Source organism: Lepidochelys kempii, chromosome 3 (assembly GCF_965140285.1).
Source record: "Lepidochelys kempii isolate rLepKem1 chromosome 3, rLepKem1.hap1, whole genome shotgun sequence".
In the NCBI taxonomy this organism is placed as follows: domain Eukaryota; kingdom Metazoa; phylum Chordata; order Testudines; family Cheloniidae; genus Lepidochelys; species Lepidochelys kempii.
The window spans coordinates 206700056-206725729 of record NC_136382.1 but is presented as its reverse complement, the minus strand read 5'-3'; the positions used below and the strand labels follow the sequence as shown (position 1 = coordinate 206725729).

The following is a 25674-nucleotide window of genomic DNA, read 5'->3' as shown; positions in this document are numbered from 1 at the left end:
TTTTAAGTAAAGCAGAAGCCTTTTTCCTATTTTTTTTTTCAGATTCTGATTTTATTTATAGTGGTATAAAACAGGATTAATGTTAAACAAGTCAATAGAACCATCATGGATTTATACTGGTATCACTGAGATCAGAATTTGACTGTGGAAACTGATATAAAGTCAAAGACTGAGTGTAAACTGACTTTTACTCCATTATACATCGATAACTTTGGTGCCAATAGCTGTGAGCCTGCCACGTCACCCAGTAGCATGACGTGTGTAAAATTGCAAATCCTGAGTGTGAATAGTGAAAAAGAGAAGCTGAGGGTCACTCCACTGTAATAGCAGTCTTTTCAAAACAATTTTATAGAAGTTTTCTGACTTACTTCAGGGGAAAAAATCTTTTTTTTTAAATTTGTAAAAGATACTTTACTATGGTTCTTCAGCAGCAAATGTGGCATCTGTAACTAAATTCTTGCATTGTTTAGAAAAATGCAGTGTAAAAACATATCTGGTGCTAAAGTTGCATCATCTTGTTTTATATTGCAACTGTATTCTCACTCCTACAGCTTTGTCTTCCATTTATATTCGTTTCTTCCTTTGCTTATTTACAGAAGGTGATGTAAAAAGGACGAAAGTTAAAGCTTCATAATCATGTGTGCAGTGCTTTCTTAACCTAATCAAAACCGTGCTAGCAGTAGACATTAGTAAAGGGTGATCGTCCTAAAGGTTCAGGTTCAGGTTGGATAAATACCCAAAAGACTGGGTGTTTATTGAATCTTTGAAGCCTCGTCAGGAGGTTCACAGACCTTTTGTCTATACAGAGCCCTGCCCTCTGTAGTTTCCACAGCCAACTTTTAAAGATTTCAAAACGAAAATTGAAGATTTGGTTTAATAACTTGAACAGATGGAATTAATGAAAGCAGGACAAAGTTAATGCAGTTGTTTGTGGTGTTCATCATCAAATATGCTACATTCTCCCACCTTTTAAGCCAGGTTTGCATGCATTTTTTTTATTGTAGCATATGTCAGCAGAAGTGTACTCCCATCTGCTGCTGTATAGTGTGATGCCTGATATTCAGAGCACAGTACAATACCTACCTCTGTTAGTAATTACAGGTGTGTTGTGAGGAGCCCAATGCATTAATCAGCTCCTTAATTATGAAAAAAAGGGTGGATCTTTTGTTCTGCCCTCAGAGCATGAGTTTACCACCCACTTTATGAGCTGCAGCATCCATCTGCTCAGTCTTTTAGAATGTTTGCATTGACTGATATTGACTTTAAAATGTATCAAAGGAAGTGATTAAAACTAGTTTAAACATTAACTTGAGTGGCATTGTGGTCATTCAGAGAGGTGAAAACACTATCTTCTGCAATGCCAAAATTAAAAATTATCTCTTAATTTTATAATAGACAAGCTGGTTTATCATTTCACAGTATGCTAATGTAAATATTTTAGAGGAGAAATAATAAGTAGTTTTTGCTCAGACTTCTATGTTTTCCAAATTACTGATGTAATTTAAAAGAATGGTCTGCAAGTAGGAAAAAGACTGAGTTTATGCTTTTTTGCTTATTTATGATGTGTATGAAGAAGACTTGCTTTTTTAACGACCAATTTTCTCAGAAATGTCAAATCTGGTCTTCATTGTTGAGGATAACTGGAGGTTTCAGAATTAATGTAGATTGATAACTTTCTCAGATCTTAATTGAAAGGATGGAAATGTTGAATCCTTAACAAAGGGAGTTTTTCTCAGGTGTTTTTGTTTAAATAAGTGATTTTAAAAAAACAAACAAACAGTGTTTTAAACCGTTTGAATAAAATTATTTGTATTATCAATCAAGTTTCACTGCCTTGATACCTGTGATGTCAAATTCTTGCTAATTTTTTAGCTACTGATGGACTATTCCAAGGTAGACAAATCTTTATTTCTAATTTAAAAATCAAGCAGGAAGAATATTTTGCGATTTAAAATAAGGTCAGGCCTTCTTTAGTGCATTAAAAAAGTTGTGGGGAAGGGAGGGAGCCTAATTTTCTTGAATAAGTTTTCTTTTTTAGTAGGAATGAGAATTTAAACCGAGGTTTTGAACTTCAATGGAAATCAACTACCTCCATTCTTCTGAAAAAATAATAATTGCAGTCAGGGTTTATGCAAACTTTGTGTCTAATTTTGAACCCACTCAAGTTTTGTAGATGTGGAACTTCAACTCGGACATTGTTGGGATCATTTCTCGATAAGGACAGCCAGTGAAAAAATTGAGCAGATGGCAAAGGAATGAAAAAATTCTCACTCCAAGAAAGTGTGTGCGCGCGCAATACGTATATGTGTGGCAGCAATGCTTTTGATGGTGTTCTACTCCTTAAAATTAATGCAGACTTCCTTTTAGCATATGAAATAATTAATGAAAAAATTATCTTTCCCCCTATCTAGTTTATTATGGTAATAGGTAGGTGTGACTTCTGGTAAAAGTTAAACAAAGATTTCTCGGTTACTGTCTTTCTCTTTGCTATGCCCAGGTACTTTTTGTGTTGACATTTGAGCGTTCCTATGAAGCAGTCATACTAAAGTTTTAATAATGGCTGTAAGTTATTGTCTTGAATTACTCAGAATCAAGGACAGTAGCTAGTGTAATTTCATTAATGTTACATAGCCATGGAAGCCTGAATAAAATGATTTTGTGGCCCATTTCTGATGGTATATCAGTGTATCATAAACTTACAAACCAACTGAATGTTTTAGTACATCTAATAAACATAAAACACATCATCTTATAAACAGTTGTTTCCTTTTCAGTGTGTTTCTAAATAAAGAAATCTATGAATTTTTCTCAAAGGGAGTAAGAATTGGAAACCATTCTAGGAGGTGTGCACCTCGAGGACAGAATAGTAAACCATATCAATGTTTTGGGGTGCTCCATTATATGTATATTTATGTTTTATATATCAAGTATTAGCACTTAATTTCTGTTACCAGTAACATCATTATAAAATACAACGATAAATATTCTCAAATATTTTTTTCTATAAAAATTGAGAGAGCGTTTCCTTCTTTTCAGGATATTTTAAATACCGTCATAAAACACTGCCCATCTTGCTTTTTCTTCTTGGGTTTACCTGGTTTTACAATGCTGATAGGAGACTTCATCACAGCTGCAGCCAGAATCCTTAGTACAGACATGTTGGAGGTGAGTATGACAATGCTCAACATCCAAGTTCCCAGGAGAGTGCACAGTCGCTAACAAGGTTCAGATTTCTCTACTCTAACAGGTGTTGACTCATTAGTGCAATGTGAAACTGGGCTCTCAGGGCAGATACCATGGCAGCTGATGTGTGAAATTGTAGGATAAGGTGACACTAGTATTGCAAAGGTGTTTCATCAAAAGGCCAAAATGTGAGAAATCATATCCTCACTAATATTGCAGCACATTTACACACTAAAAGCAAGACTTGGGTTTCAGAATCTCATTAGCTTTCTACAAGAAATGAATATTGAAAACACAAAGCTTTCTCATAACAAATGCAGATTTTCCTACATTTTATAAGGGTTAATAGCAATGTGAACCAGATACCATCAAATCTAATTTAAAAAATTTAATAAAATACAAAACTATTACTGGTAGGCGAAAATAAGTTTAAAAGTCTGACAAGCCTGCAAAAGCAAGGAGAACTTGTGCGTAAGAATGGGACATCAGAACAAGGGTGTTCTTTCTCTGTGTTTGTGAGTAGTGTAATTATTGATGTTTTTATGCACAGTAACTTTAGATTGTTGTGTAGAGGTATGTTAGCTGCATAGGCACAGAGTATGAGTTAAGGAAGAAGAAAGATCACCTGCTCTTTTTTTCAGCAGAATTCAAATGGTGAAACATTTTGCCCCTAGCTATCCATAAACTGAGTTTTTTGGTGATCCTTGGATTTACAGCCATCAGTTTTAGTTTACTTTTTGTCAATTTTGTACAGTTCTCACAAAAATTAACCAACCTGATTATTGATCAAAAGCTTGCAGAGCTAGTAAGTGCTGCAGAACACCTTGTAAATATGTAAAAGAATTTTTTTTTAAAAATCCTTCCTCTGACAAAACACTTGTAGGGCACAAACCATTTTATATTTGCTATGCAATATTTTTATTTGAAAGATTACTAAATATGCAGAATTAATTGATATACTTAAGGCACATATATCTATTTGCCCTTCGTTTTCTTGGACAGTTTAATTGGAATAGAGCTTTACATAAGAAACATTTTGTGGTATACCTGGTCTATTTATATGGTCTACTCTAGTGTATGCTCTATGCTCTCCTTCCAGTGTCATGCTATCAGTGTTACTATAAATGCTGAATTTCCATTCAAGACCCATGCACACCTCTTGTGTGAGTATGTGGGGAGGTTGGTTGGTTTGGTTGATTGGTTTTGCAGCCATAACTATGACACTTGGATATTGCAACAATGGGCATGTTATAAAAACACATAGCTCTTGGTGCTGAAAGCTCATATATGAGGTTGGAGCCATCTGTATCAAGGAAGCTCCACATGGGTGCAGGATTATACCCACGCATATGAACTTTCTCGATCAGGCCACAGATGGAAATATTAGATTAGAGAGCAAAATTAATACCTAAAATGTAGGCTGACATTTTCCATGCTTGACCCTGACCTAAGAGCAATTTTTGTTAACCTGTACCAAATTTGATTTAAATTTGGTTCTGTAACACTGCAGTTCAAATGCAAAGAAAGTTTATGTAAAGAATATTTACATTAAATTATTTTGCATAAAAAACCCCATAACAAATAGAAGCATTACTGTTTTCTATATTATTAAAATTGTTTTATAGTGTGCCATAAATATCTACACTACTGTACAAAATACATTACACCAGAAACGCTGACTATCAAAGACATAGCAAAAATTGCGAATAAATTGAACAGAAGTGAGGATGGATGTGAAGAGGCTGGAGAGCAGAAACAAGATAGGAAGGATTTCTAGAAGAAACTGATTTTAAGGAAGCACTTGGAGGAGGAAGGGAGAGGATGCATTTGTTAGGCAAGACATTCCAAGCATGAAAGAGTGCAAAGCAGAGTGGAAAAATTAGGGGAGCATTTGGAGGACACTAGAGAGTAGAGATGGGGTGTAGAAAGAAACTTGGAGCAAGGTAGCACAGGCCCTTTCCAAGTAAAGTACTTAAATTTATAATAGTGGAGTGCTTCAGGGAGAATTTGGTTGGTCATAGGCGCATGAGAGTAACCTAAATTAAGCACCTGAAGAGGGAGGAATGCAGAGAGGTAGTAAGTGGGGAGTTGTTGGAGAAGAGAGAGGTTATAGTAACCAAAATAAGAGGTCCAAAGCACAGACTTCTTAATTAAGTTACAGTTAGGGCACTGAGATACCATGTTGATGAGAACTGCCTAAAAAACTACAGTCAGATAGGTGGGTAGGTATAGCTAGATTTAGAGATTGTAAATATGTATCAATTTATAGGTTGAGCTCAAATTATAAACATCAGTAACTACCAACATATATGCCAAATGTATCAGATAACTAGGTTAAGAGAAACATTTAGTAAATAATTTCCCCCCCTTATCCTAGAGAGAGAGAAAGTAAGAATATTTAAAAATTTCAAACTCAAATATTTAAAGATAAATCTGATATTTATCTTTCTCTGTTTACCTGGGCATTCCAAGTATATCAATAGGCTTCTAATTTTTAATTGTATAGTCACTTTTAGCATCCAGTGCATGTGAGTCTAATTTTCAAACATTGGATCCAAATTCTACAATTAGATGCTCAAATCGGCAGATAGGCACATAAAACAGACATTTATATGTTTAGCTGTGTGTTTTAAGCTTCCAAATATGGGATTTGAACAGCCTATTTAGGCATTTATGTATGAAAATTAGGCTCCCCAAATCGTAGAAAAGATCTCATTTTAGATCAGTATGTTAATGTCCATTTTTAAAAGGAGAGGCTCATGTTTTGGAGTTAATGGAGTAAAACTAAATGCAGTATTTTATTTGTAATGCATGCAGCGTAATAATTTATGCACAATTTGCTATTGATATGATACTGCATGAAAGTATCTAGCATTTTGAGCACTTCCATATCACTTGGTTGAGAGAAATAATTAAAGCTAGCAAAGGTTTTAATGACTCTATCGTTGGTTCAGCAAGCACAGTACACATCTTGTAGTTTCTGATTACAGTGTAACCTCAGAGTTACGAACACCTCGGGAGTGGAGGTTGTTCGTAACTCTGAACAAAACATTCTAGTTCTTTCAAAAGTGTACCACTGAACATTGACTTCGTTCAGCTTTGAAATTTTACTATGCAGAAGAAAAATGCTGCTTTCTCTTTATTTTTTTAGTAGTTTACTTTTAACACAGTACTGTAATGTATTTGCTTTTTTTTGGCAGGGGTGGGGGGCTCTGCTGCTGCTTCATTGTGTATTTCCAGTTCCAAATGAGGTGTGTGGTTGTTGCCTGGTCAGTTCGTAACTCTGGTGTTCGTAACTCTGAGGTTCTACTGTATTACACGTATATTTGAATTGATTCCAAGTAGCACAGATAGCCCCAGAATGGTGAAGCTACAGAATTATCCAGAAGAGTTGGCAATAAAGCATTGTGCATGAACAACAGATGAGGATCAATGAAAATTTAACCCTGAGGTGGGATGTAATGGCCTAATTTCCAAGAGTGGTCAGTGCAGTCAGTTGGAGAGCTAGATCCTACAGAAGCAGTTGCTTGCCTCTTCTTGCCAAACTACTGACCCTAAAGACCATCTGAAAATGGAAATAGGAGGAAACAATGGGAGGAACAATATGTATCATAATAAAACCAAAACTTTATGCTGAGTATGCAAAGGTAATGCCTGATTACTATTGAGGGTATAGTTTATTGTACAAATTCAGCAAAAAAAGAGCAGAAGAGAAATGTGATCAAGTACAAAGAACTTTGAGTCTCTTTGATGATGTTACACAGTATCACCATTCTTTAAAATGTTCTTTTTATAGCTTATTGGAAAAAATAACATATATTATGTTTGTATTTTTTCCTTTAGGCCCCTCGGTCAGAAGCTCATACCATTCTTGGTTCTCTTGTTTGCTTTCCAAATATCTACCAAGAAATCCCTCTATTACAACCCATCAGTGAAGCTGATGAAATCATCGCAGGAGCTGCAGATGTCAAAGTAAAGTAAAATTATATTAGTTAATTCTTATCTAATCTAGTGAAGTTTTACATTTGGTTAAATAATTTGATTATTTTTATCATGCATTAAAGAAATGATCATACATTAATTGATAAGTGATACTTTCTTAATTTTACAGACCATTTTTAGCAATGAACTAAAAATATAGTGTAAATGTTTCAACTTGTGAAGTTAATTTTTTCATTTAAAGGAGAGAGAACTAGCTAAAATCAGGTGCTGTTCATTTGTGTCAGTCAAATCATTTAAATCTCAAATTATAAAAAAGCTATTTATTTTTATTATGATGTAGTGTATCTGTTCCTTAGATATAAGTACATCATTGACAGACGGGGCTATGCACAATATTTGTTTTTCATGTTATATTAAAGTATGAAACAATGTACATTTACTGGAGAGAGAAATCAGTTTTGCTCTGATGTGTTTTCTTAGAGCATTAATTTCAATGGGACTCCATAGGAGAGTAACTGTACACATGGGTATAATGTTTTTCAGTATGGGGGCCTTGTTTTAAACAAGTGATAAAATGTTTAATTTACGCTGAAGTCAGCCCTAGTGGTAAAGATTGCACAAAAGCCATGAGATACAGTGCCACAGTAATATACTGGGGAATTTGGGTAAAGATGTAGGAGAATCTTCAAATGCCAAGTAGGGAACTTCAGGTGGTGGGAAGAGGAGAAGGACCACCCTCCCACACACCCCCTCCTTGACACCTGGTGTCATATTCTTGCATTCTCCACCGGATATGAATTGGGCTTGATAGAGTTATGAGAAATATTAAAATGAACCAAGTTAGGGTTCAGAGTAGTAGCCGTGTTAGTCTGTATTCGCAAAAAGAAAAGGAGTACTTGTGGCACCTGAGAGACTAACCAATTTATTTGAGCATAAGCTTTTGTGAGCTACAGCTCACTTCATCGGATGCATTCTGTGGAAAATACAGTGAGGAGATTTATATACACACAGAACATGAAAAAATGGGTGTTATCATACACACTGTAAGGAAAGTGATCACTTAAGATGAGCTATTACCCGCAGGAGAGCGGGGGGCTCGGGCGGGGAGAAGAAAACCTTTTGTAGTGATACTCAACGTGGGCCATTTCCAGCATCTACTTGCGCTATATTGATGACATCTTCATCATCTGGACCCATGGAAAAGAAGCCCTTGAGGAATTCCACCATGATTTGAACAGTTTCCATCCCACCATCAACCTCAGCCTGGGCCAGTCCACAAAAGAGATCCACTTCCTGGACACTACAGTGCTAATAACCGATGGTCACATAAACACCACCCTATACCGGAAACCTACTGACCGCTGTTCCTACCTACATGCCTCCAGCTTTCACCCAGACCACACCACATGATCCATCGTCTACAGCCAAGCTCTACGATGCAACCGCGTTTGCTCCAACCCCTCAGACAGAGACAAACACCTACAAGATCTCTATCAGGCATTCTTACAACTACAGTTGAAGTGAGGAAACAAATTGACAGAGCCAGAAGAGTACCCAGAAGTCACCTACTACAGGACAGGCCCAACAAAGAAAATAACAGAACGCCACTAGCAGTCACCTTCAGCCCCCAACTAAAACCTCTCCAACGCATCATCAAGGATTTACAACCTATCCTGAAGGATGACCAATCACTCTCACAAATCTTGGGAGACAGGCCAGTCCTTGCCTACAGACAGCCCCCCAACCTGAAGCAAATACTCACCAGCAACCACACAACAGAACCACTAACCCAGGAACGTATCCTTGCAACAAAGCCCGTTGCCAACTGTGTCCACATATCTATTCAGGGGACACCATCATAGGGCCTAATCACATCAGCCACACTATCAGAGGCTCCTTCACCTGCACATCTACCAATGTGATATATGCCATCATATGTCAGCAATGCCCCTCTGTCATGTACATTGGTCAAACTGGACAGTCTCTACGTAAAAGAATAAATGGACACAAATCAGACGTCAAGAATTATAACATTCATAAACCAATCGGAGAACACTTCAGTCTCTCTGGTCACTTGATTACAGACCTAAAAGTGGCAATTCTTGAACAAAAAGACTTCAAAAACAGACTCCAATGAGAGACTGCTGAATTGGAATTAATTTGCAAACTGGATACAATTAACTTAGGCTTGAATAGAGACTGGGAGTGGATGGGTCATTACACAAAGTAAAACTATTTCCCCATGTTTATTTCCCACCCCCCACTGTTCCTCAGAAGTTCTTGTTAACTGCTGGAAATGGCCCACCTTGGTTATCACTACAAAAGGTCCCCCCCACCCCCACACACACACTCTCCTGCTGGTAATAGCTCATCTTAAGTGATCACTCTCCTTACAGTGTGTATGATAACACCCATTTTTTCATGTTCTGTGTGTATATAAATCTCCTCATTGTATTTTCCACAGAATGCATCCGATGAAGTGAGCTGTAGCTCACAAAAGCTTATGCTCAAATAAATTGGTTAGTCTCTCAGGTGCCACAAGTACTCCTTTTCTTTTTGCAAATTAGGGTTGAGTCCTTTTCTGAACTAAATAAAGTAGGCCAAAATTTTCAGACTTGTCTGCTTAGAACTGAGACACCCTAGGGCTGGATTCACAAAAGGGCTTAGGTGCCTAACTGCTAAGTCTGACAAAACTGGGTTTCACAAACCCCGCTGCTCAGCTGCCTCCGAACACTGTATAGACACCTAAACTCACTCTGCGCCTAAATTTTTTCAGCAAAAGTTCCTGTGCGCCTATAGAAAAGGAGTACTTGTGGCACCTTAGAGACTAACCAATTTATTTGAGCATGAGCTTTCGTGAGCTACAGCTCCGATGAAGTGAGCTGTAGCTCATGAAAGCTCATGCTCAAATAAATTGGTTAGTCTGTAAGGTGCCACAAGTACTCCTTTTCTTTTTGCGAATACAGACTAACACGGCTGTTACTCTGAAACCTGTCATTGTGCGCCTATGTTTCTGCCTCTGCTCATGCACACTGCCGCCCCATGCCAGCCATCTGGATGCCTAGTCCCAGAGCAATGTACCAACAGTGAGAAGATAGGCATTTCTCTGCCTAATTAACTTGCAAGGCCCAGTGTGGAAGGGGGTTTCTGAGCGCACTTACCAGAATGAGCCCCCATGGACAGACTTATACAAAGTGGCTGGGGGAGGGAGGACCCTCCTCATAACATTGAGCCCAGTGTTTAGAGTACTCACCTGTGTTGTGGGAGACCTCTGGTTCAAATCCCCTACATCTGAGGTAGAGAAGGGATTTAACAGGTACCTGTAACCTCTCAGGTGAGTGCTCTAGGCTATGGGATATTCTAATGTGGGGCTACCTCAGGCTTTCCTCTTGAAGATGTTCCACTGTGAATAAATAGTGAAAGAATAGTTGGGCCAGAGGGAGAGCGAGAGAAAATATGAGAATGACTCTGTAGCCTGGGGATTAGCCACCGGAGGTGGGAGACCCAGGATCTAGTACCCCTGCTCCAATGACTTCTTAAAATTATTTATCCACAGTGGAACAGCTCCAACAGCAGAGACTGAGGGAGCACCACATAAGAATATCCCAGATCTCTCGCCTGAGAGATGGCAGATCCCTGTTCAAATTCCATCTACTCTTCAGGTGGAGTGGGGCTTGAACCGGGATTACCCTAAGCACTGGGCTAAAAGTTAGGAGGGAGCGTCTCCTCTGAACCTCCCTTCATCCCCCTCTTATTGCAAAAACAGCATAGGTGCCTAATGCCAAGAGAGGGTTTGCATCTGATAATCCCAAGAAGATGGGAAGGTGCCTCCCTCCAGACTGGGTTTATGCACCAAACTCCCTCAGCAGGAGGGGCTTAGGACTCATCCCTCATCTTGGCATCTCCCATTGGGTAGCTTGGGTGGGGAGCTGCCTAGCATGCTGGCTTTTGTGAACCCCATTCTGAGTCACCTGTCTCTCCCTATTCATTGTATAGGGAGTCTAGGCCTGAACTCAGGCTTTGTGAATCCCAGCAATTTTCTAGGCACCTAGAGGTTAGGCGTGGAGACGCTCAGCATCACCACATCTACATTTCTTTGTGTATCTATCCCATAAATCCCTAGTTAGGCTATTAAAAGTGACTTTGACTTTTCAGACATGCTGAGCACTCCCAATGAGACCAGTGGGTGCTCAGCAATTCTGAAAATCAGCTGACTTCAATTTGGATGCCGATGTTTAATTGTAGGTACTTAGAGTCATCCACCCAATTTTATAAATGTTGGCTGTAACCAATATGGCTCTCACTTTTTCTAAGGGATATTTGTTTCATATCATATTTTGACAAGAGTGTACTGAGACTACCAAATTTATTTCACTTGTGACTCAGTCCAAATTAAATGTCTAACACACTTGAATTAATAGAGAAGTAATCTGTTTGTGGAAAAAAGTGTTTATTCTAATGAATTTTATTGTTTTAGTGTTACCTCATAAATATTCTGTTGAAGAATGCCACAGATGAGCCCAGTGAAACTGCAAGGTAAAATCCTGAATGAAAGAGAAAATACTGTGGAGTCTTAAGATGGCAAATTGAAACAGAAATAAGTTTGTGTGAAAGGGCTGTACTTTTTGGAGGCCATTCAACTTGAACAGTATTAAAAACAATAGGTTGGATGACAATGTTTTGGGGGATAGTTGAAACTGAGTGTGTTGTAAAGTTTTTTAAACGGATTAGACTGAAACTTCTTGTAAAAGAATATTATATTCTTGTGGGTGCTTTTTATTACTATTATTTCATCTATCTGTAAACAGGTAACTATGTCCATGGTTCCCTTTTTGAACTTTTGTTTTGTAGCACAGACAGTGGAGCCAAATTTTGCTCTCAATCGCAGTGTAAGGAAGACCAGAATTTGGACTGTTAGCCCACATACATACCTTGAAGCTTTGTCTTTTTTGATTTTGTATTCATTCATAGATTCCAAGGCCAGAAGGGACCATTTTGATCATCTGGTCTGACCTCCTGTATAACATAGGCCATAGAACTTCCCCAAAATAATTCCTAGAGCGTATCAGAAAAACATCCAATTTTGATTTTAAAATATCCACTGATGGAGAATCCCCTACGACACTTGATAAATTGTTCCAATCATTTAGTACTCTCACCGATAAAAATTTACTCCTTATTTCCACACTGAATGTGTCTGTCTAACTTCAACTTTCAGTTGCTGGATTGTGTTACTCCGTTCTGTACTAGATTTAAGAGTCCATTATATAATATTTGTTCTGCATATAGATACATATAGACTGTAATCAAGTCACCCCTTAACCTTCTCGTTGTTAAGCTAAATAAATTGAGTCTATCACTACAACTCATGTTTTCAAATCCTTACTTTAAAAAAAAAACGTATATGTAAAAGAAAACCAAAAGTTTCTTTTTAACCTTTATTTTCCCTTTTCAACTATTAGTTTTAATAAAATCTGTCCTATGCATTTTCTTACTAAAAAGGTTAATCTGATAGACAAAGCACATCATCCTGAATAATGTAAAAAGCAGGTAAACAGTATGGCATCCACTCTAAGATATTTTCATCGTGTCTTGCTGGATGTCAAATGTATTTACATGTGTCTTGACAACTTTGAAGGATACAAGGCAGGGGTAATCAATTGTTTTTTGTCAAGGTCCAGACTTCTTGCTCAAGGTATATTCAAGGTCTAGACTCCAGAGAAAATAATACAACAATAAAAACAATGATGATAATAATAATTAAATAAAAAGGTTTTGTGGTCCATTCAAAAGTATTTGACCATCTGGGTTTGGCCTGCGGTCCATTTGTTGACTGCCCATGTTACAAGGTATGCAGTTTTCAGAGTGGTAGCCGTGTTAGTCTGTATCAGCAAAAAGAACGAGGAGGACTTGTGGCACCTTAAAGACTAAATTGATTTGGGCATAAGCCTTCGTGGGCTAAAACCCACTTCATCAGATGCATGCAGTGGAAAATACAGTAGGAGGATATATATATTCGGAGAACATGAAAAAATGGGGGTTGCCATACCAGCCCATAACGAGACTAATCAATTAAGGTGGACTATCATCAGGAGAAAAAACCTTTTGTAGTGATAATCAGGATGGCCCATTTCAAACAGTTGACAAGAAGGTATGAGTAACAGTGGGGGGGAAAATAGCATGGGGAAGTAGGTTTTAGTTTGTGTAATGGCCCATCCATTCCCAGTCTTTATTCAAGCCTAATTTAATGGTGTCCAGTTACCCAGGTTATTAAAGAGACAAGGTGGGGGACCATTCAGGGTAAAATGGCCCGTTAACATCCGTCCAGTCATAGGGGGTAAAGGAAGGGGGTGAGGAAGTCAGTTGTGGGAGTGGTGGTGTTAGCTGCTTTCTTTCCCCCCTATGACTGGAACGGTGTTCATGAGCCACTTCACCTTGCAGGTCCATTTGAAATATGTACTAACTACTTATGCTAAACAATCAGTGCCACCTTCTATTTAGCTGTGACGCTGAATACCTTTCCCAGCCCTGAAGAAGAGCTCTGTGTAAGCTTGTCTCTCTCACCAACAGAAGTTGGTCCAACAAGAGATGTTACCTCACCCACTTTGTCTCTCTAATATCCTGGGACCAACATGGCTACAGCAACATTGTATATAGTTTTGAAGGAGGCATTTGAATCCATCAGATCTATTTCTAGATATTCAAAATCTGCATATTTTTAACATGCTATTAGTTACGTGAAACATTTAATTAAAAGTCAGAAAATACACGGAGTAGATCATAGCTATAAACAAGAGCTTGCCACCTGTTTTGGGAGAAGGTTCTTTTAAGGATTCTAAATTAAAAGAAATGCTAAACTTTACATGTAAACAATCAAGACTGTGATACCAGACAAAGAAAGAAGTTAAAAAAAAATTCCTGTGGGTGCTGTTTTTTGCCACTGAAGTCAATGGGAGTTTTATCCTGGACTTCAGTGGCAGCAGGATCAGACCTAATATATTTTAATGCAATATACAGTTCTTTTACAAATAATTTTTGTAATCACAAGGGCCCAATCTTGCAAGCATGAGCACACTACATCCTTGATGATTTGTCCTGAGAAGGCAAGGTTGAACATGGGGTGAGAGTTGGAAAGGTCTTTCTCACTCAATGTTGGGTTTTTCAAGAATGAGCTTTTTTCAGGTAAGTTGGCAGGGTTGCTATCTGAAGGGGAGACTTAGTCACCAAGATGAATAAAAAGATGTTTTCCATTGATGAAGACATCCTTTTAGGAGTTGATTTTTTTGAATGGGTGAGTCATATGCCATGATATAAATAGATCTATATTCACTATATAATAATGTGAAAGAGAAGTGTGTGTGTCTCATCTAGGAAATGTTTATTTGGTTAATGTATTACTAGGGTTTTATTGGAGGAGTCTTTACTGGAGCAATATTTCCATTATTAGTGAGAACATTGGTTTTCCCCAACCAGGAAGTTCATGGATCATTTTTGTAGACAGTGGTTTATATATTCCTAAGGGCTTCCAAAGGTTACTTTTGCACAGTCAGATGGGTTGGCTGGAAAGTTGGAAAAAATAGCAAACAACTTGATTTTAAAAATAAAACAACTCCAAGCCAACTCAAAGGTTCAATACTATTGTTAAAATAGTGCAATACAACTCATAATACTTTAGGAGGATCACCAGTTTAGAAAGTTGTGGATAAAAGTCTCACAGCATCTAACAAGCTTCTTGAGCCAAAGACAGTTAATCCTGGGGTAGTTACAGAAGAGCTATATTTCAAGAGGCTAGGGGCATGGCTACACTTGCAGATGTAGAGCACTTTGAGTTAAACCCGCCTTTGGAGAGTGCAGTAGGGAAAGCGCTGCAGTCTGTCCACACTGACAGGAACAAGCATACTGGCATGGCCACATCTGCAGCTCTTGCAGTGGCATTGGGAGTGGTGCATTATGGGCAGCTATCCCACAGAGCACCTCTTCCCATTCTGGCGCTGTGGCTTATGGGAAGGGGGCGGGGGGTGCGGGGCATTCTGTGTCCTGTCCCAACACCCCATGATGCATCGGTTCACATCCCAGCAATCTCTGTGCTTCTGTCCACATTTGGTGCCATCTTTCAACATTTTTTGTGCTGCGTGCTCTGTCTTCCCTTTCGGTCTGCGGGAATGGAGCCCGAACTGCTGAGGAGTATGCTAACGAGTCTCGCTAGCACGTCACGTTTGGCAGTCGAGTTATTCCTTATGAACCAAAATGACAGTGAGGGATCCAATGATGATATTGACTTGAGTAATGCATATGACATGAGATTGCTTGTGGCATTCACAGACATGCTCACCGCTTTTGGGCTCGGGAAACAAGCACTGAGTGGTGGGATCACATCGTCATGCATGTCTGGGATGATGAGCAGTGGCTGCAGAACTTTCAGATGAGAAAAGCCACTTTCATGGGACTGTGTGAGGAACTCGCCCCCACCCTGCGGCACAAGGACATGAGATTGAGAGCTGCCCTGACGTTGGAGAAGCAGGTGGCTATTGCAATCTGGAAGCTGGCAACTCCAGACAGCTACCGATCAGTCGCTAACCAGTTTGGAGTGGGGAAGTTGACTGTTGGAATCGTGTTGATGCAAGTTTGCAGGGCCATTAATTGCATCCTGCTCAGAAGAACTGTGACTCTGGGTAGCGTGCGGGACATTGTGGATGGCTTTGCACAAATGGGTTTCCCTAACTGCGGAGGGGCGATAGATGGCACACACATTCCAATTCTGGCACCAGCCCACCTAGCCTCCGAGTATGTTAATTGGAAGGGGTATTTCTCTATGGTTCTCTAGGTGCTTGTGGATCACCGTGGGCGTTTCATTGACATTAACGCAGGCTGGCCTGGAAAGGTGCATGACGCATGCATCTTTCGGAACACTGGCCTGTTCAGGAAGCTGCAAGCCAGGACTTTTTTCCCAGACCAGAAGATCACCGTAGGGGAAGTTGAAATGCCCATTGTGATCCTTGGAGACCCCGCTTACCCTTTAATGCCGTGGCTCATGAAACCCTACACAGAGAGCCTTGACAGCAGCAAGGAGTGGTTCAACAACAGGCTGAGCCGGTGCAGAATGACTGTGGAGTGTGCTTTTGGCCATTTAACGGACTGTTGGCGCTCTATGGGAAGCTGGACCCAGCCAATGACAGCATCCCCGCGGTTATATCCATGTGCTATACCCTCCATAATGTTTGTGAAGGGAAGGGTGAACAATTCACTCAGGCATGGAACTTGGAGGTTCAACACCTGGAGGCTGAATTTGAACAGGCAGAGAGCAGGGCTATTAGAGGGGCCCAGCACAAGGCTGCAAGGATTAGGGATGCCTTGAGGGAACAATTTGAGGCTGAAAGCCACCAGTAATGTCTGGTGCCCTGCACGGGTGTGAAGTGCAATGGTTCCAATGTTAGTAGGAATCTGTGTTTGCTACGCTGACTTGCAGTGTTTCTTTCCTGGACTAAAGTATCTTTTACTTTATGCAATAATAAAGAATGTTTTCAAAGCCAAAAAATCCACTTATTGAAAAGAAAATTCATTTACTAAAAAGAAACACAACTGCCTGGGAAACAGAAAGGGCAAAGGGGTGGGGAATGGTACAATCACAGATTTGCATATGTCCTGTTATCGTACTCAGCCTTCCTGTCTGGAGTGCTGTGCAATGAGTGCTGCAGTTCAGGGTGGCTATACTGCATGGTGATGGGGGTTGAGTGCAGAGGGTGAGGGTCGTAGTTTTCAGGGCTGGGTGGTGAAGCTACAGGTGTTGGAGGCAGCTGGTGGCGGTGAGAACCCGGATGCTGGGGAAAGTGGGTTGGAGATGACATGGGGATACAAGGGAAAGAATTTTGGGACAAGGGCTGCGGGGGGGTTGGGCACAGTAATGGCTACGAGCACCTGGATCGAGTCCGCTTGGTGCTCCATTATGCTTATCAGCTGATCCGTGCTTTGCTGCCGGAGCACCATGCTTTTGTGCCAATGCTTCTCATTATGCTGGCGGATCTTCCTTTCACTGTCCCGCCACTCCTGCACTTTGTGATTTTCATTACTTGAATGCTGCATTACTTCACGCAACATATCTTCCTTGCTTCTACGTGGCCTCTTTCTGATTCTTTGGAGTCTTTCTGCTGGTGATAACACAGACGGCTGAGATCTCAAGGTTGCCTGTAAAGGGAAAATGCAACACTTAACAGAGGCAGCATTATTCACACCAGACAGAGCAATGATTCCCCTGTACTTAAGGGCAAGCACAGTCTACACAACAGCATAATTTGCCCGTCCCAAAGCGAGCGCACATAACCCACAGGAGCCCCAAAATGGTGAGTAAGCACAGGGTCAAGTGTGACTGATTGTTTCACGGCTGTACTGTTCTCTGGGTTTCTGTGCCTTGGGGAGAGCCAACAGCAGCAGGGAGCTCCTACACTGAACACTGTCCCCACATTTTCCACAGGAGTTCATCCTGGAAGATATCTCGCTGCTGAGGGTGACCTGGGAAGCAAGGGAGGGTCTTCTACTGCAATGCGAATTCCTCCCTGGCCCATATGCAGCTTGCCAGTGTGCAGCAATGGTCCCCGTGCCCCTCACAGCACAGTGGCGTGGACAAGTTAGCCTTACTCAGACAAGGAACACAGTGGCTCTCCTGAGAAACCTGTGCAAACGCATTGCCCAAGTTCTGGATGAGACCTTTGAAGAGATCACTGAGGCCGATTACCACGATGTGAGAGAGCACATCAACGCCCTATTCCGCATCTAGGCATGCATGCAGCCCTAACCCTTCCCCCCACCAAGAGCCTGCACTGAATAACTTCCTTCCCAAAATAAAAGCCACTTACCAGGAACCTCCTCTGTTTGTCCTTCCCGAAGCACCAGCCGCTGCGACTGGCTACCTTCCTCTTGGCTTGAGAACAGCTTCTGGCTGCATGCATCTGGGGATTCTGAGATGTCTTCCTCCGCCTCAGCACCCTTGCTCCTGCTTTGCTCCTCCTCCTTCTCCCGCCTTGTTGAACTGGGCTCTGAAGTGTCCATGGTGGTACTCGGAGTGGAGGTGGGGTCTGGCCCAAGTATCGCATCCGGCTCTTGGTAGAAACGGCAGGTCACGGGCAGCACCGGAGTGGCTGTTTGCCTCATGGGCTTTGCGGTAGGCATTCCGCAGCTCCTTCACTTAACCCTGTACTGCAGTGCATCCCGCTCATAGCCCCTTTCCATCATGTCCCTTGCTATCTGCATGAAGGTATCGTAATTCCTATGGTTGGAGCGCAGCTGGGACTGGACAGCTTCCTTTCCCCAAACACTGATGAGGTCCAGCACCTTGTCGTTGCTCCATACTGGGGATCGCCTGGTGCATGGAGGCATGGTCACCTGGAAAGATTCGCTGAGAGCACTCCACGCCTGGCTGAGCAAACAGTAAGGGGATTTTCAAAATTCCCAGAGAATTTAAAGGGCGGGGTCTGACGGTTGGTCACCTGAGGGCAGGGCAGTAGAGTTCAAAGTGATGACGAGAGTGGCTAGCACAGGCATTGTGGGACACTTCTGGAGGCCGATCAGAGCGCGCTATAGGACGGGGGCGTCCACACTGGTGCAATGGCTCTCCAGCAGGGGCACAGCAAACGTTATTCCACTCACTGAGGTGGAGTACCAGCAGCGCTGTTGCTGCAGAGTCAGAGCGCTCTATGTGCCGAGCTAGTGTGCCCGGGCTCCTTTATTGTGCTGTAACTCGCAAGTGTAGCCAAGCCCTAGAACTAGAGGAAAGCTACAACAAGAATGCCAAACAGTTATCTCCATTGTAAATGAGAGTGACTGTAAGGTTTCAAACATAAAGTGACTGTCAACTTGTAGAACTAAGAGCAATACCTTCCTCACCAAGGTGTTACTTCTTAGTGACCCATGAAGTCCATTCTTACAGGAGGAACAGAAGACATTCAAACAAAACCAAGCACATGGTGTCTCTGTCTCTCAAGAGCATTTAGAATGCTACTGATCATGCTTGTGACCTTATGGATGTAAAGAATGCCCTCTCAGTCTCTGATGATGAAAAATACCAGGAGCAGCAAGCACAGGCTCCAGGAGGTGGAGACACCTCATGGTTGTATGGGTTATTGCAGAAGAATGGTTTTGAGTACTGAACAGACCGCTAAAGTTAAATTAACAGAGAAGAAGTGGCCATGCGATCTGAAAAAAGGTTCAGAGACAGTAGTTAACAAATGATTGCTAAGAACCAGAATAGTTCTGCCATCTGTTGGAGGGGCTTATGGTTGTCTAGCCTGACCTCCATCCTAAATATCAGGTTTCAGAGTAACAGCCGTGTTAGTCTGTATTCGCAAAAAGAAAAGGAGGACTTGTGGCACCTTAGAGACTAACCAATTTATTAGAGCATAAGCTTTCGTGAGCTACAGCTCACTTCTTCAGATGCATATCGTGGAAACTGCCGATATGCATCTGAAGAAGTGAGCTGTAGCTCACGAAAGCTTATGCTCTAATAAATTGGTTAGTCTCTAAGGTGCCACAAGTCCTCCTTTTCTTTTTATCCTAAATATCAGTTAGTTTGTTTGGATTTGGGTTTGTTTTCTTTCTTTTACTCTTGCATTAATTTGTTGTTTTGATGTTTTTGGCTGATGTTTTATTTACAGTTGATTATTTTTTAATGGGAAGATGCAGTAGCCATTGGAGTCCTGCCTTATGACAGGAGTATAGCCTTTTGTAACAAAACTGACCTCAGTTATGTGGATGGGGACAGAAAACAGAGCCCAGTCTGTTATCAACATTTATGTGTGTGCTGCACCTTTAATACACCATCTGTCATTTATAAAATAATAGAAAATCTATCGGGGCTTTTTGTTAGGAAGGGAATTTTCCTACCCACCCACAGTCATTAGAGGTTTCGCTGGCAGCTCTGTTGCTTGCAAGAATCATCCCTGAATGTTTAAGGAGCCTTCTTTCTTTCTTCCCTGTTCCAAAAATCATTGGTTGTGCCAAGAGGTAGGAAAGAGAGATGTGGCTTGATGGGCCCTTTCTCTTCTCCTTGGCTGAAAGGGAAACTTAAGGTGGGTTTTTAGAAGTGCTCATCATTCCCTAATTCTGCTTACTTTAAAGTTATTCCTGTTTACTTCAGTGGGGAGCAGAGTTAGGCCACTTCTGAGTACTTTTTAAAAAAAAATCACACCCTCAGGGTACAGACAGCCTGAATTTCATTTAAAATTTATCCCAGGTTGACTGACAATGTCAATGTCAAACTCTCTATTTGATTCTGTAGCTTTCTGTAATTAGCCGTAAAATCTTATGTCAGTAAAAAAGATCTGTACTGTGTCATTGAGAAATCATTATGAAATCTTCCAAAATACATTTTTCAGAAAGTGAGAAATATTGAGGAAGGAGGATATTCTTTTTAAGCTTATAACTGAATCATTGTTTCCCTTTTTTTTTTTTAAAGGTGTATAGCTGTTTGCTGCCTTGGAGTTTGGATATGTGAAGAACTGGTACAGTGCACAAACCATCCTCAAGTGAGGGATGCAATAAATGTTATAGGTGTAACACTAAAGGTATTAGTATGAATTGTGTTTGTGTGATTAACAAAGGGAACATTTGTATGGACAAGGTATTCTAGATATTTGAAATATTCATCAAGCATATGTTTAAAGGTAAGCATGTGCTTAAATACTTTTCTGACTTAGGATCAAGGTGAGCTAGTGTGCCCGGGCTCCTTTGTGTATTCTGATTATTTGGTTCTTTATGCTTACAATATTATCTGCCTGCAAGCTTGTTTTTTGAATGCTCTGGGCATTATTAGGAATTTGCTGACCATGGAACTGCTCAGTGAATTTATTTTTTTGCTTGATTGAAATTTTCTTCAGGATCTTCCACATGTTCTCCAGCTGCTCCACAGACTTGGTGAACCTGGCTTGTCTTTCACTCAATGACTATCTAAAATAGCACTGTTAGCACAGACACCGATTTTTCAAAGAGCTCTAGCGCATCTAATTGGAGTACCAATGACCAGAGTGCCGGATCAGCCACAGTTTCCTAACACTCTGTCACAGGTTGCTTGATGCTGTCTTTAATATCAGTTGAGATGGAATGAATGAAACAGTTTTACTTTAATGTATTAGCAGGGGGAATGAAAGAATCGTGTAAAGATTATCTTATTTTTGTGTGGTACAGTTGCTTTCTGGATACAGCCTCTTCAGCTGTATTGAAGACACGTAGTGGCAAAGAAGTAGAGTTTTGTTACAGGGTGATAAGTTCCTGCAGCTGTATAAATACTGTCTAAGACAAGGCATTCATTTGAAAATAAATTTTGATGAGAGGTGGGAGACACTTGCCTAGAGATTGTGTTAAATGACATTTCTGTCAAATAAAATGATTGGTAATTTGGTTGATGCAGGGGAGTGACGGTTATTCATTGTATCAAACTTAGGTGCAGTTATTGGAAAGTTATATTTTCTTTCGGCTTATAGAGAACAGAATGAACTTGCAGTTCTTTTAAAATAGTAAATATTTTCATTTAGTAAATATTATTAATAATTTTTCAAAATCTTACAGGTAAGGCTCAGCCATCTAAGGAAGAAGTGGAAGAAATATATTTTATTTTTAATGTTCAAATAATTCACTCATTTTTATTCAACTAGTGAGCATTTTTGAAATAATCACAGTGTGATCATCTTTGTTAGCATGTGCCTTTAATTTTCATAAACATATGTGTGTTTGAAATTTCATTATGTGCGTAGAGATATATTGGTCAAACAACAGAAACTTGAAAGCTTCACACAAATATTGGCTCAGTGGTTTGAGCATTGGCCTGCTAAACCCAGGGTTGTGAGTTCAATCCTTGAGGGGCCATTTAGGGATCTGGGGCAAAAATCAGGGATTGGTCCTGCTTTGAGCAGGGGGTTGGACTAGATGATCTCCTGAGGGTCCGTTCCAGCCCTGATATTCTATGATTCTATGATTTAGTGCCTGTGCAGGAGACATTCTACCTGGTGTTTTCATTTTTGGGGCTACCTCCAAGAATAGGATGTTGTTACCAATCCTTGACAGTTTGCTGCAGCCTGCTAAGGCTGCTTGGTCCACTCCTGCCTCTTGCCAACCTATTTCCAAGAAAGCAGAGAAATTATATCAGCACAGGGGTTTTCATATTTGTATTCACACTTTGTACCAACTACACTGGTGGTGACTGCTGCCAGTAGTAGATTGAGGTTTGGCCCCCTGTAGGTAGAGAAGGGAAAAAGATTGATTCCCTAGGGAGAACAATGTTCTCTTGGTAATAGGGTGGCAAATTACCAAACTGTTATAGCTCGATATCGGTTTCACCTGTGGGAAAAGAAGGCACTGTTTGTGCAGGATTTCCCAAATGACAAAAAGAGATTGGGAAATGCAATCCTAATGGAGGGTCAAAATGTAGCAAAGCACTCTCTCAGGACTTTATTTGATCCTTTAGATTCTTCTGCTGGATCACTGACTTCTGCAGTTACTTAGAAGAGACATGTTTGGCTTCTTTCCTCTTCTCTGACTCATCATACTACAATTAAAGTGGAGGATTTCCCCTTCAGAGGAGATGGTCTTTTCTGTGAAAAGACAGATGAGTTGCTGGAGAAGCTGAAGAAGACAAGATCTTTGTGCTTTATTACTTCTACTAGGAGACTGTCACGGGGCGACTACTCACCGCTGTGGTGCCTCCTGCTGGTTGTACAGGGAGTTAGCTCTTTTCAACCGGGAGTGCCCTCTGCCGGTCGGTGTCTCGCCTGCCACTGACCCCGTGCCCTTCCTGGACCCCGGTGCCCTTCTAGACTAGGGTTCTGCCCCCTGGCAGTATCCCCCACAGTCTGGGTCTCCCCTCCCAGGGGAACCCCGAACCCCCTATCCCTTCCTTGCCTCAGTGGCTATTGTCAGTCATCGTCTAGCCCCCGCTCCCTGGGGCAGACTGCAGTATTACTACTCATTATCGGCAAGGGGGATCGGACCAGCTGCCTCTGTCTAGGTCTGGGCTGCTCCTCTGCAGCCTATGTACCCTTTCGTGGGCCTTTACCTCGGCCTGCAGCCTGGGGCTCTGCTAGGCTGGAGCTCCCCAGCTCCCTCTGCCCTTCCCCAGCATTGCTTTGCCCTGGGTACCCTCCTCAGCTTCCTAGGCAGCCAGGTCCTCCTCTCTCCATGTAGATAGAGTGTCTGTCTCAGCTCCTGGCTAACAGCCCCCTTATAGGGCCAGCTGTGGCCTGATTGGGACGTGGCCCCACCTGTGGCTACTTCCCCCAATCAGCCTAGCTTTCCTCCGGCTACAGCCCTCTCTTAGGGCTGTTTTAAGCCCTTCAAGGCATGGTAGGGTGACCACCCTGCCACAGAGACCTTCTATTTTTTTATTTCCATTGTCAGAGACAGTATTATCCACAGTTATCTTCAGCTTATTTCTTATCAAATCAAAGACATTGACAACAGCACCAGCAGGCTATGTATTTTCAGAGCCACCTTAAGAAAAGGTCTTTTAAATCGAGGCCCAACTCTAAGCAATCTGCAACCTTTCTGTCATCTTCATTGCACATTAGCCCTGAAATTTGATATGAGGATTGAAAGTCTAGAACCAATCAGTGAGGACCCTTCCCTTCCTGTGTTTGGAGACGTGCTAGCCCATTTTATCGTCAGATGCAGGCGTATTACACCTAAACTACCCCTTTCAATTTCCCTTGCCTTTCTCTTTTTAGAGAACCTTCTCACAAGCTAGTCTACTTTCAGACATACAGAAATTTCTTCTCATGGGGGCTGTTAATGAGGTATCAGAGCACCTCCAAGATCAGGGGTTTTATTCAAGGTACTTTCTGGTGCTGACAAATGATGAGGTGGAAGGAGGGTCATTCCATTTTAGATTTAAGAGGTATAACAAGTATATTCTGAAGTTTTGGTTTCATATGTTAACTCTGGCTTCCAGAATCCCTTTGCTTTCAATTATGGATTGGGTTTGTGACTCTTGATTTAAAAGACACATTTTCATATCTCTGTTTGACACAGTCATCGACAGTACCTTAATTTTGTGGTGGTGGGACACCATTTCCAATACAAAGGGCTGTTGTTTGACCTGTCTACAGCACCAAGGGTTCTTACAAAGTACTTCTCTGTCATAGAGGCTCAATTGAGAAAGCAGGGTATTTTTTTTTTTCCCTATTCTGATTATTGTCTGTTAAAGGCTTTTTGTGATGATTTATTAAGCCCCATTGCTTTTTTTCAGACCTGGGATTTCTCCTGAATGTCAAAAAAGTCAAGTCCCTGTCCAACTCAGAAATTTTATTCATAGACTCCATATTGGATTTGGTAGTAGGGAAAACCATTTTACCAGAGGACAGATTTTCAAAAATAGGTCAATATGTTTTATACATTCAAATATGTCAAAAAACAGAAAGTAACCACCTTTGTGGGTCTTATGGCAGCTACTACATATGTGACTCCATTTGCACAACTCACAATGAGGCCAATGCAGCTTTGGCTATCTCAGGTCTACAGACCAAATCTGGACAATCTCCAGATGTTAGTCAGCATGCCTCAAAACATTCTGGAATTATTGATGTGATGGTCAATCAGAGAAAACGTTCTCAGGGTGTCCAGTTCAATCCCCCTTCACTTTCATTGAAGATAACTTGAGATGTGTCAAACAGTGGTTGGGGTAGGGCAACATCTGAGTCATCCTATAGTTCAGGGTCCCTGGACTTTTCAGAAGAGAGCTTTGCACATCAGCATGTTCTCAATTTATTTTGGACTCTGTTCCCTCCTCCAGGTTATTTTCAGTACTGCTTATCAAACTACCAATAAGTGGCCATACGCAGAGCCATTCAAAAAAAAGAAATGAAGGTTGATTACTTGTAACCAGAGTTCCTCAAGAGGGCTCTGCATATTCACACTTCCCACCCAGCTTCCCCTTTTTTTCAGAGTTATTTTCGTTCTCTCCCTCTGGGTTGGCGAAAGGAACTGAGTTGGTAGAGGGCACTCCCCCTTATATAGTCTCACCTTCAGAACATTTGGTGGCACTAGGGAGTGGGCTAGGAGGGGGCACATGAGCACTTTAATAGACACAGCTTGGAGAAGGTTCTCTTGTTAAGCGCCACTAGGCAGTGCAAAACCCATAAATGTGAATATGCAGAGCCATCTCGAAGAACTCCAGTTGCAAGTAAACTTCATTTTCCTTTAATGTAGTTTTTATGGATGTAGTACCATTTAAAATAGTAGAAACTCTGACATTACTGTTTATTATATGTGAATATTTTTTTCTGGCATGATACTACCTTGTTTAATTTAATTTTTTCTCTTACAGTTTTCTAATAAACTGGTAGCCCAGATAGCCTGTGATGTTCTTCAACTGCTAGTTTCTTACTGGGAAAAGCTTCAGAAGTATGAATCCTCTCTATCCAGGAAAATTACTGAGGTATGTCTTATCTCTTCAAATACTCATGTATGGGAATTGAAAATGACACATCTGATGTTCTGTGTTGATTGTTCGTAGAATTGAAAAAGCTTCAAAGTTAACAGAATGTCCAACTGATGCTATTTTTTACAATTGAA

At 40.9% G+C, this 25674-nt stretch overlaps 1 protein-coding gene across 13 annotated transcripts in view; it reads left to right on the top strand.

The window, feature by feature from the left end:
• The window catches only part of RALGAPA2 (Ral GTPase activating protein catalytic subunit alpha 2), a 306764-nt gene that overhangs the window by 133942 nt on the left and 147148 nt on the right, over positions 1-25674 (top strand). For all 13 annotated transcript variants that reach the window (XR_012158341.2, XR_013635627.1, XR_013635626.1 and 10 more), the window contains 5 exons: positions 3037-3165; positions 7027-7155; positions 11603-11661; positions 20570-20678; positions 25427-25537. Coding sequence is in view for 8 of the 13 variants with exons in the window: in XM_073339773.2 (XP_073195874.1) it covers positions 3037-3165; positions 7027-7155; positions 11603-11661; positions 20570-20678; positions 25427-25537 (537 nt within the window). In the remaining 5 variants the exon portion in view is untranslated. The remainder of the gene's footprint in view (positions 1-3036; positions 3166-7026; positions 7156-11602; positions 11662-20569; positions 20679-25426; positions 25538-25674) is intronic.